The 12,931-nt window shown below is 36.2% G+C and overlaps 1 protein-coding gene across 2 annotated transcripts in view; it reads left to right on the forward strand.

Annotated features, from left to right (window-relative positions):
• The first annotated feature begins 4,762 nt into the window (after window positions 1–4,762).
• The window catches only part of LOC121733888, an 80,727-nt gene continuing 72,558 nt past the window's right edge, over window positions 4,763–12,931 (forward strand). The window contains exon 1 of one of the 2 annotated variants that reach the window (XM_042124289.1): window positions 4,763–4,937. In XM_042124289.1, the coding sequence (XP_041980223.1) occupies window positions 4,841–4,937 (97 nt within the window). In that variant the 5' untranslated portion in view covers window positions 4,763–4,840. The remainder of the gene's footprint in view (window positions 4,938–12,931) is intronic. The other variant, XM_042124290.1, reaches the window with a different exon arrangement.

Here is a 12,931-nt window from a genome sequence, read left to right on the forward strand (position 1 = left end):
TGGCCCTTTTTTAGGGTTCCGTACACAAAGGGTAAAAAACACATTTTATCTTCTAGGGGGGGCGGCTGCCCCGCCTAGAAGATAAAATAAACGTCAATTTTTCTGGCAAGTGGGAAATAAAAACGTGTTACCTACTCTGCGCAAAATGAAGTGTTGGAAACAAAATATCTTTGTGGTCAGATTAATAAAAGTCAATTTTCATGATTTTTTGTTTAAATATACTTATCTATCAAACCGACCATCTTCTCGAAACAGCTAACTGTAGCTAGCTGTAGCTATGTATGGTGAAAAGGTACTTTTCCATGTGCACTGCCACAAATATAGTAGTGCTAAAACGGGCACCGACCGTAGGGTCAGTGCCGGTTTTAGCACTCCCAGCGCCCTGGCCGATATTCCTTCGGCGCCCAGGGTGCCTAGGATAGTGCTAAAAATAGTGTGGTGACTGGTGCCCCTTCAACGCCCTATTCAGTCAGCTAGCGTCGACTCCCCGTAATGCCGCTACTGACTACGGTAAATCTGTTAAAATTATTTGCCCACCAATCGGTGGGCTACTGTATCTATCAATGTAAATCATCACTTGAGGTACCTATTATTGTACGCAAAGTTGCATTACTACGGCCTACATTTGCAATTCGCAATGAGTGGGATTCTATTCGACGCATGTACAACATAAAGTAGATCATTTTCATACATCGCTCGATTAGGATGCACGCACACATACCTAAGCTCGGTTTCACATAGCTTGAAGTAGCAAAAAAAGTAGTTCTGCGGTGCCGCCACGCGCACTGCGGCGCGATCATGGGTCCGACTAGTCTCGTATGTTTGTTGAAAATTGCGGCACCGCTCGCCGCCACCGCCGCGGTAAAGAGTCGCCGCCGCTCGGCGGCGCCGCGCCGTGTGAAAACGGTCCATAGAAATACAAGGATGAGTATGCAGCGTCGCCGCCGCGGTGGCGGTGCCGCTCCCGCTGCGGCGCGTGTGAAAACACGCTTACCGCCGCAAGTGCGCGTCAAAAACTTGTCTCTGCGTTGCGTGTGCCACCTTAGTGTGGGTTTCAGACAACTTGAAGTAGCAGAAATATAAATTGCAATCGCACACGTGCGTAAAACTTGCCTTCGTCTTGAGCTAGTTTGATAAAGAATCACGGTTCAGTTACTCTACTGTATGTACCTTTATATTATTGTGATTTGTGATGCGTGTGTCTTGTGTGACGTGTAATGTGTTAAGTACCTACGTCAGTTCTTGTCACTTGTAGCACAATAGACATAACTACCAGTAGTTCGACTGCAAAGAAACGAACAGGTTTCAATATCTGTCAAATTCGTCGGGTTTCACTAGGATTATGAACGGAATGTGCCTCGCGCTGGTTGATATAATTTATTTTTAAATATTTACAATAAAGATTTCAAAATTGGATTCTGTCAATTTTAATCGCATGTGCCAAAACACAAACAACAATACGACCAAAGAGGAACACGTCCAGCGAATATGTCATACAACGTCAATCAACAGCCCTAGCGACGATTTTCGTCTTAATACGTCAAATTTAAAAATTTCAACATCAGTTCTAAGTCGGCATACTCTATCATTCTGTCTACTCTGCTTGTAGTATATCTACCTAAAGTAACAGTTCCGTCCTTGAAATAAAACTTGCTCAAAACGGAGACAAATTTTACGCGGACGCATCTTTACACTGCATTGTTTTTCTATCTCAAACTAAGTATTTTAAATTCCGCATAAATGTGTTAAATCGATCTAGTATAGAGATTGTCTATTGTAAAATACAATTATGTCTAAATCCTAATTATGATGAAAAAATATTAGTTACTTAAAAAAATACCTTGAGCATACACAAGCAAAAAGCTGGGAACTCTATCATCTATTACCTAAAAATAAAATGAAATAGTGACCGATATATTACGATAAGATTATTTGTTAACACTTGTAGGGTAATAGTTAAGTAATTTATTTACGAAAATCGTCATTTTGTAACACATCGTAACTTCAATTATCGTGTGTGACTCAACATTGATAGCGACTCAAATTAAGTTGATCCTCAGTGATACTAGTTGCCAAATATTACGGAAGTACCGATAAGTATTGTTAAATATTAAAGAATGTTTAGTTACTTTTACCTAGAAGTTTCATGAAATGACGAGAATAATAATTTTACCCTCATCGCTATTTACCTAGTAGGTAATGTATTAGTAGACCCCCGTTAATCCAACAAACGTTTTGCATGGCCGTTGCCCGTCGGATTAGTGAATTTGTCGGATAATAGAGTACCGCCTAGATTTTTTAATTTTGGACGTAGAGGTCAATATCGTGGACCACAGAACACTAATATGTCGTGCACGTCCGCGGTAAAACGATAACATAGGGAAGTAAAATGTATGGAACTATAATATAAAGACGCTTCTAAATTTCCGTCGACGATAACTTTTTAACGTGCACGTTACAGGACATCACGACGTCTGCACTCTTCTGAACCGTACGAAACGTCCGCGGTGCGTAAAATCAAAAGGGCATCAACGTTTTATCGTGGAAGTCGGCGTCCACGATAACGTGACGCTCAGAATTATAAAAGCGCACATTACAATTTACAATACATTACAAATCAAAATGATAAGGTTTTATATTTTATTAACTAGACCTAAATAGATTTTAAATAACAAGACAAAAGTCTTCATTCAAATAACTGTTAAAAGACAATGTTTATTCAAACGTTATACAAAGAAATCGTGTTTACCATCCCGTTACCAATGAAATATATTTAGCACCTACATAACCGTACATTTATATGTCCTTTTTCGTCTCCCAAAGTGTGAAATACCAAAATTCATCTTAATTGGATGAGCGGCTAATGCGTGAAGTTCCTTGAAAGAAAAATCTTTTCCATTTGAAACCAGTGGATGTTCAATGTACAGTCGACAAAAGCTATACATCCCTAAGTTGCCCATTGGCTATAAACGAATACGTGGGTTCGATTTTCGATGAAAATACGGTTTGATTAGGACAATGCAGGCTAATCATCTGATTGTCTGGCAAGAAAGATAATATGTATCGGATATAAAACTCGGTCCTGTTCTCACTGGGTTGTGAAGAAAACGATGAGGGACTGCTTTTGTGTACTGCACACACACTTGGGCACTATAAATCACTCCTGCGTAGCTGGGCTGGTTTTAATTAAACCGGCTTCTGTCACCGAAACCGGCATGGGCTTATTACTAAGATAATATTTGCGTTCAAAAGTGTACTCGTAATACTGATGTACCTACTTGAAGACGTTTTGATGAAACTTTAGATTGCTTCGTGGACATTAATACAGATTATTGAGTAAGCATATTGTCACATTCGGAGCACTTACGAAAGAGATGATGATTGCGATTTAGAACCATGTAGAGCAATACGCAAGTTTTATGACGTTTACGCACTTCTAATGACCTTAAGATGAGTTAAATTTGTAGGATAAAGATATTTATATTGTATGTTAAAATAGGTTTGGATATAATATAATAGCTACCACACCGGTTTCGGTGACGGTGGCCGGTTTCAATGAAACCAGGCCAGCTGCACAGGAGTAATTTTATAGTGCCCAAGTGTGTGCGCAGTACACAAGAGCACTCTCTATTCCTTGATTTACTCTCATAACCTAGCGGGTCTTCCGTCCCACTAGGTTTACTATTTTTACTCTATTCCTTAATGGCTGGTTTACACGTATTAAGTTGATAAGTAGGTAACTAAATTTTAACTTAATTTTAAATTGTTAATTGCATGTAAGCACAAAATTTAGTAGCAAGTAGCAAGTTAAAATTTAGTAAGTACTATACTAGATGACAATTAGAATTTAGTTACCTACTTATCTACTTAATGTGTGTAATCCAGCCATTACTCTCATAACCCAGTGGGACGGAAGACCGACACGACCGGCGAGAGATCAGGCGCAGGACCGACTTTTTACATGCCCATCCGACGCATGGATCATCTTACTTGTCAGTTGTCAGTCAATCAGGTGTTCAGCCTGCATTGTCCTAACCAAACTTGGAAATGACATGTTTCCAACGCGGGAATTGAACCCACGACCTCCGAGTCAAGAGCCGCGCTCTATACCACTAGACCACGGAGGCGTTTGGATAGTACAGTAATAATAACACATATCTTTTTAAAAAAATCAATTTTGTTAGTCTCGCTAAAACTCGAGAATGGCTGAACACATTTGGCTAATTTTAGTCTTGAGAAATTCGTGAAAGTGGATGTCCAGGGAAAGAATGTTAGGATCATCTCTTAATCTAGTTTAAGAATAAAAGATGATCGTAATCACATACAATACAACCTAATTAATGCCTATTGCGCTACTAATGTCCTTTCAGGGACTCAAAGTATCTCCATACCAATTTTCAGCATAATCGGTTCAGCGGTTTGGGCGTGAAGAGGTAATAAACAGACAGACAGACACACTTTCACATTTATAATATTAGTGTGGATTTTTATACGTGTAAGAACACTTTAACCATTAGGCTGAAATTATAATTATTGCAATGCAAGTAAGCAGTTCCAAAATTAAAATACCAAAGGTTTTACATTCCTGAAAAAAAAACAGGAATTCCTGAAAAAATCAATAAAGGGACGTGTCTGCAAGACGGGTTTAATCGTCATACTCACCTATCTACCTACAGACCGCTATCAAACCGCTATACACACAATACCAAAACAACGCAACGTGCACAGCTGATAGAAAGTACGCGCTCAGTTGTAGCCAGCACGCGGTAGGCTTCGCGCGTCAGCAGTCGGTCCGAGCAGTCAGTCAGTCTGCAGTTTGTCAGTCAGTCAGTCTGTCAGAATGTGTGTCAGTGTGAGGATTACAGTCCTGTTTCTCGTGGTTTCCGCAGCCCTCGCCGGCCCTGCGGGAGATGGCAGACGAACTCCTAAACTTAAAGGTAGGTAAAGAGTACCCCCTTTTTTAGAGCCCTGAATAAAAAAAGTAAAAAAGGCATTGAAATAATTATGTAAATTTTTTTTACGTAATAAAAAGTGGTAGAACGTAAAAATGGTAACAAACGGATTTGGATTTTAAAGTTAAATAAAAATATTAAAGTAATTATAAAACAAAAATCATGATTATTTATAAAATCTTCAAAGAAATTAAATTACCGAGCATGAAAGAATAAAATTAAATGCGCAACCTTGACCTGTAATTTTTACAACCTTAAACAAGTAATGATAAGAAATCTAGCCAATTTAATACCTAATAAAGAATTAATTAAAACACGGATTGTGTTACATCAAATAATTTAGGAAAATTACCTTAAAGAATTGAAGAGGCAATGTAATTAATATTTTCATCGTCTATCATAGATTTGAATACGATATTATATTAACCTATTACTATACGGTACTTTGATTAATGGCTGATGTTATCAAGTTTATCAGATTGAACATTCTAGTTAAAAAATACAAAACTTTCAACATTTAGCAAATTATAAAAAGAAATCAAAACCTTCGTATGCCCGAAAAATAAAAGTTCTACAAACTCTATTTTTTATCTCGTGCGTTTTTAGATAGCTCGATGCATACCTACTTTAAATCTGTTGGCCTTAACATATCACATAGAACATGCATAATAATCATATTTTACTTTTCTTATATTAATCATATTAAAATAGTTGGTCTATAAAATACTAAGTGTTGCCCGAAAGTTTGTTGCACCGTAACGCATATTATACTTCGAAAAGATCATTCGATTTACTATGATAAAATCTATTGAATAATCCTTTCCGGGGACTCAAAGTATTTTCTTGTAAAAATTTCATTCACATCGGTTTTCGCATGGAGTGCAGATAACCAATATTATGTCATGTGTCTATACCTACATATACCTCTAGAGACTAGATAGACAAATGATTGCTTTTATAATTTAGGTATGAAATCCTAAAACACGTTTTAATTATACTTTTTTGCTATGCCAGATACCTATTGACCTTTATAGACAAAACTTTTACCAATTATATGACCTGCTCTATAAATATTAATGAAGATCATTAATATCCATGCTCTATATTATAAATGCGAAAACGTGTCTATCTGTGTGCTCATGCTGCTGAATCTATTTTGATAAAACTCAGAAAGGAGTGGCGATAACTGGTCACTCTTTAAAGGAAAGCCCTAGGGCCTAGACTAGGGTCTACAATTTCCAAGGGCGTCGCCAGCCGATGGCGCAGGGGGGGGCAAGTTGACTTTACCTACTACAATTCATACTTTTCTCATTCTCTATGACTAATACGAAACTATTATTATAGAAATTGTCAATTTCTATAATAATAGTTTTGGATGGTGATCTTTAAACTGAAGCCAATAGAAATGGAGTCTTAAATGCCGCTGATATGGACATCGTTAAAAAAAAAGGTTGAAAAATATGATTAAAGGTAATAGAGTTATTTTAATTCCGGAAAGAGAATAAGATAGTTTATTTCGCGAAGTTGCATAAACCTCTTGTCTACACTAATATAATGAAGAGGTAAAGTTTTTTTTTTTTTGTTTGTTTGTAGAAGGTAGTCTCTGAAACAACTGGTACGATTGCAAAAATTTTAACAAAGCTGGTTCGTTCCTGAGTGAGATATTATGCTATATTTAATGTATAAAAAGTTATGTGATTTTTTTCTTGAAATTATGTCATTTTCAGCATTTAATGCGGGTGTAGTCGCGGGTAAAAAATAAGTCGCTAGTATTAAATAAAGAAGATTATCATCTTTTTATAAGCACCAGATGTGCGAGGTTTTTATGATTAATAATAACTTAATAACGACCTCCATCGGTCAAGAGCCCCAGAGGTTACAAGATCACAGACTATTTATAATCATATTTCCGATTTATGCGATTTTTGATCTGTTTTTAAAGGTTATGGTCCTAAATTATAAAACGTATTACCTATACTTTTATTAATACATATTATATTAATCTACCTAGCCGTTTTTCTCTTCAAGCAATCTTGGCAGTAAAGGTGCGTGAGCAGGATTCGCAAGTTAGGGCACGATTTACAATATGCATAATTATATCGTAACTATATTAGCGGGCGGTCTTGCTTTTAGCTGGACACGTTTAAGATCTAGTTCTCGCCTTCGTTCGTCCTCAAATGAGTGAGTGTTGTGATTAATAAGATGCCTCCATTCTCGCCGCTCCTCCACCCGAGATTCCCAGCTAGAGGGATCAATATAGCATACTCTGTACGTTCTTGTAGCGTAGAAATTGACCACCACTTTTGCGTTTGCCGTGTTCCAACTCAGAAAAGAAGATACGCTTTGCCTTTCTCTTCTCCGACATTCTTAAAGGTGCCCACACCAACGCAACTGCCGCCTCATCAAGTATGCCTCTATGCCACAGACATCAGTACTAATAGCTCTAAAAAAGGACAAAGTTTGAAGTGATTATGTTTATATGGTTATTAGTATTTTTTTTATTTATCTTTACAATGAGATAAGTATAGAAAAAAAATCGTAAAGAAAAAAAAAATTAACTAGAATATTTATGTGTATTAGGATTGAGAATATAATATTATTATGATGAAAGTTAAATGCTACAAAGCTTTCAGCACGTGCTCTACTTTTATAGAATTTTACATTATGTGACATAACATGCATTGTAATTTGTATAATTATTCAAGTCACGATATTGTAAAGTTTTTGTAAAATGTTCACATTGAAAATTAAAAAATAAAAGCAATGCGATCTGATAAGACTGTTGCTATGTGATAACAAGATATAATTTAATGTGCAGTGACGCATAATAGTGCTTCAAATTTTATTGCTTTTTTTACGGACTTCCCTGCGACTGCATCTGCGTATCCCGCTGTGACCTTTCATTTTGATCAATAATAGTTGCCAATAACCTTTCCAATGCTCTACGTCTCTACCAAATTTGATCAAAAACGGTTCAGTAGTTTCAGAGCATTTTTGTTGCAAATAATGATTTTTTCTTCAATATTATAGAGCTTTCTTTCAATCAGAAAATCTTATACCTGCTCGACTACTAGATTGATTTCAGTTGTCCTGTACCAACGTAATTATAACACTTTGATAGCGCAAACCAGCAATATAATTAGCAATTAATATAGATAAACAACTGTATAATTAGATGGGCAAATTACGATGTCGTAAGGAGTTCACAGTTCGCGGTTGTTAATCCAATTTTACGGCGAAACCGCGCAGTTTGTGCCTACGTGACACTGACCCACTAAACGTTGCTAAACTCTGATATCGCGTTTAATAGATATCAGCACTTTCGTAAATTGATTATTGGGCGTGCCAATATTTCTATTGTGATATTTTGTCAACTTGGAGCGTAGTTGGAAGTCAAAAGTTTGAATGGCTAGAATCTAGATGTTGGGGATTATTATTGTAAATCGGTCTATATGTCATGTTTTTCTAATATCAGTCTTATTAGATTTGGATTTTAGATATTTACATTACACTACATTGCAATCGATAATTCCGTTAGTTAGCGTAGTTAGATTATAACTTTGTAATATTTGACATAAGGAAGATTTCAGGAATGTACGAAGAGTATGTACATATTATGGTAGAACAAACAAATATTCCTGTTTATACTGATATGTTCATGTTTAAGTGCTTTAAAAGAAATGGGATAGTTTTTGTCACGAGAAAAAAAAATCTTTTTCGCGCGAATTCTTACGCGGATGTTATTACGAGCAACATTCAGTAAGCTTATACATACGTAAATCTCAGTTTAAGTACGATGTAAATCGTGGTTTATTGTTTTAGACGGGAAGCCTCGCGCTCAGTGAGGTTATGAATAAGCAAATTTCCCTCGCCCAAGGCTTACCTAAATTGCTTAATTGGTTTAAACCAGCAACAATAGAGCCAAGGCGAATGCTTAACTTGGTTTTCAACAGCATTGTCTAAATTGTCTTAGCGGATCCGTTCACTTCCGAAGAAAATTGCGAAACGCGGGTTATGCGCTTGTACTCCGTGCTGACATTTTGACCTTTGTTTTAGGTTTTGTGGTATTTCAGATACTCTTGTACTAATATTTTGGTAAAATTATAGGCAAAGATCACACAAAATGTGACTATAAAATTATGTGAAGAATTACAAAGTTAAGTTAAAAAACACAAAGTTTTTACAATGTTTATTTAATTAAAATTATCTATAGACTATATCTATCCATATTATAAAACAAGGCCGCTTTTTTCCCTCATGTCCCTTTGTTCCCTTTAATCGCAAAACGCAAATCGCGAATCAAAATCCGTTGCCTAGTTTAATCGCAAAACTTTGATGATTCTTTCAGTGTTAGATAGCCCGTTTATCGAGGAAGGCTATATTTTATCACGCTAAGACTAATAGGACCGAAGAAATAGAGGAAAATGTGGAAAAAACGGGGAAAATTATTTGAAAGGGCTCACTTAATCTCAGGAACTACTGGTCCGATTTAAACAATTCTTTCAGTGTTAGATAGTCCATTCATTGAGGAAGGCTATAGGCTATATTTTATCACGCTAAGACTAATAGGAGAATGTGGAAAAAACGGGGGAAATTATTTGAAAGGTCTTATCTCGCGAACTACTGGAGCAATTTTTATGTTATTTGGCACCGATAAGAAGTAGACCACGTGAAGGATTATAGGCTATTTTTTGTGGACTAATTTGTCTTTAAAATATCTAATTTACGCGGGCGAAGCTGCGCGGAACGTTATATTTCGCGTGGTCATGACATCACGCGTAAACGGCTGGATCCATTTTGCTGAAATTTGGTATAAAGATACTTTGAGTCCCGAAAAAGAACAAAGGATACATTTTGTCCCAGAAAAATGTATGGCACAGATAAGAAGTAGACCACGTGAAGGATCATAGGCTATCGATTTTAATCATTTTTTCAGTGGATGTATATTTTATACCCGTACGACGCCGGGGCGGGTCGCTAGTATATTATAATGTAATGCTTTTCAAACCCTAATAATATTAGCTTTTTACCGGATTTTTTAAACATCCTATAGAGGTAAAATTTTGTAACAAAAGATTTCAACGCCTATTAACACTTTTACCCACAGGAGCGTAGGGCGTTTGCGATTCCACTCGCAGAAAAAAAAGCAAACGTTCTTCTGCAGAACTGGTAGGGGTCATAACTCTGTCAATATTGACAGGGTCACTGACCCGAGTACCTCGCAGCTGACATGGAGTTTTTATTGCAATTCTTTCCTGTTATTGCAGTTATAAAAACGCCACATCTGTTTCTTTAAATGATTGGAAAAAAAAGTTGTAATCACAATTCACTCTCTGTTTTTATTGTCGTTTAAGATTGTTTTTGAATCGCTTATTTTTATTACTTTTGATGTTGTTGTACTGAAGATACCATTTTGCTACCGAAAGTTTTCAAAACACAAGATCCGGCATGATGTATAATGTATTTGACAGCAAAATTGCAAAATGAGCTAGTAGTACCGAAGTAGCCCAGTTTTGTATCCAGGTTTTTTTCTCAAGTCTGTTGAAGTCAAAAGTCTATAGTAAGTATATCTATACAGACCGGTAACTACCCTAATGTAAAATTTTCTTCTTTCTTCGTTAATTCTTCTAATTTATTTGTGCTTTATATTTATTAATAAGGGCAACAAAGTTATAACGAAAACCTTTTTATAATCCCATGTCGTTAGTGAAAATATATATCGTTTAGTGTATTCGATGCAGGCACTTGACAAATACGTTTTGGATGTTAATTCAGGTAAAACTCCTTATTAGAGGATAAGGTGTTTAAAAACTTTCAACAAAAGTTATTAACTGTGTATGATCTGTGCCTATATCTCTACATATCTATATTATTTCATATATTTTTTTTTATGAAATAAGGGGGCAAACGAGCAAACGGGTCACCTGATGGAAAGGAACTTCCGTAGCCCATGGACACTCGCAGCATCAGAAGAGCTGCAGGTGCGTTGCCGGCCTTGAATAGGGTAATAGGGGAGGGTAGAGATGGGAATAGGGGAGGATAGGGATGGGAATAGGGGAGGGTGGGGAAGGGAATAGGGTAGGGGATTGGGCCTCCGGTAAACTCACTCACTCGGCGAAACACAGCGCAAGCGCTGTTTCACGCCGGTTTTCTGTGAGAACGTGGTATTTCTCCGGTCGATCCGGCCCATTCGTGCCAAAGTATGGCTCTCCCACGTCTGAAATTCTTAATTCTCAGTTAATTATGTAGGGCACAGCTTAATAAGATTAGTTGGAGTGAAATGGTATACTTTTTTGTTTTAGCTTTTTTTGACTGAGGACTACCTGAATCTTTGTCTATCATGACAAAGATTCAGGTAGTCTTGTAGGTACTTACATTTTTTTTATGAAATAAGGAGGCAAGCGAGCAAACGGGTCACCTGATGTATAAACAACGTTTCATAAATCGATCCAGACATTTTGAAGACTATTCGACTCGAAAAACAAAACTGTCTTTACAAATTTAAATTAATAAACAAAGGGTCTTACTATAAAAGATTTAAACACCTGTTGAACATTTGATTGGAAAAAAATCAATACATAATGGTCTCAAAACAACTGTTGTGAACAAAATCTTTTATGGTACTCGTAAGACCGAAAATGTTGTAAAGTGTACAACATTTGTATGTTTATTGATGTAATTTGCCTACCTTATATTGCACAAAAACATATAGAAACCAATTTTCTGCGCATTTTTCTCAAGAATCTTTACAACAACATACGGTAGGGCATCGTATGTAACATAAAATATTTGTTTACCAACAGCCGGCGATTACGGCGCGGCGATAACATCAAGATACGGCACGTTCCCTTATCTTTGTTATTACTAATACAATTAATGTAATTTGAATATATTATGTTACGTTTAAGTTAAATTATTGTTTATTGCCAATATTACTAAAAGTTAATTTCTTCACCGATTTCTTATGTTACGTAATTTATGGAACCGAACAATGTACGCGAAATTTGTCAAGTTTATATAGACTTTAATCAGGGCGAGTGAAGCAAGCCCTAGTATATCCCACAGCCTGTACATTTGATTTGTGATTTAACATAGTAATTTTTATTTACATGTAGATATGTTATCGCATCAGTCAGTTAAGAGCTCACCTGACTCTAAAAATCAAACATCGTCCTTCTCTCTTCACACTCACGCCCGTCTTTCATATGCCAGGTGAAAAAGGACGACGCGGAATCATCGCCAAGTTAGTTTTACTTGAATAAAAGACGAACTATAATGATTATGAAAAAAGTGTTTTGAGCAAATTTAGGTTTTATCAATACCTTTTTAGATATTAAAAAATATTAAAGAAAATACTGCAAACTTCGAAGATCCAAGCAAAAATGTGTCTAAAACAAGGTTTTTTGTAAAAAATATACTATCGAGCATTTTTTTAGTAATCGTGTTTTCGTCTTGAGCATTTAATCTTTATGAACTGAAGTTACTTGTATGAAAAAAATCAGTTTTCTAGACCTTACAGATTTTGAGATCTAGGTTAAAGTATGTAGTCAAGTTAGGGTCATATGAGCTCTTAAGGTGTGACGACGCGAGCCCCCACAAAGCTCGGCTTTTAGCTAGTAAGTTCATAAGACTTAAAACTTCATCTTTGTAAGCATAAATTAATTTGGATACAAAACAATTGACCGCAACGACTACCAATTTACCAGTGACGAAGGCGGGCCCTCTTATAGCTTACATTTTAATGATCTATGAATCTAAGTAGAGATTTAGATCCATCGATAATTAAAATGTAAGCGATAAGATATGTCCATAGTCGAGAATAGAGTTATAGCAACAGCAGTTTGCTGTTTTGTTCGTGAGCACGTTTCAACCGCGCTGCAAAGAGATTTTTATGGTAAAATACTTTATTATTAGTACAAAATAGGCACTATTAATATTATACTTTATATTGTTATCGTTATTTAACGATGACAAGTTAT

Source organism: Aricia agestis, chromosome 14 (genome assembly GCF_905147365.1).
Source record: "Aricia agestis chromosome 14, ilAriAges1.1, whole genome shotgun sequence".
Lineage (NCBI taxonomy): Eukaryota > Metazoa > Arthropoda > Insecta > Lepidoptera > Lycaenidae > Aricia > Aricia agestis.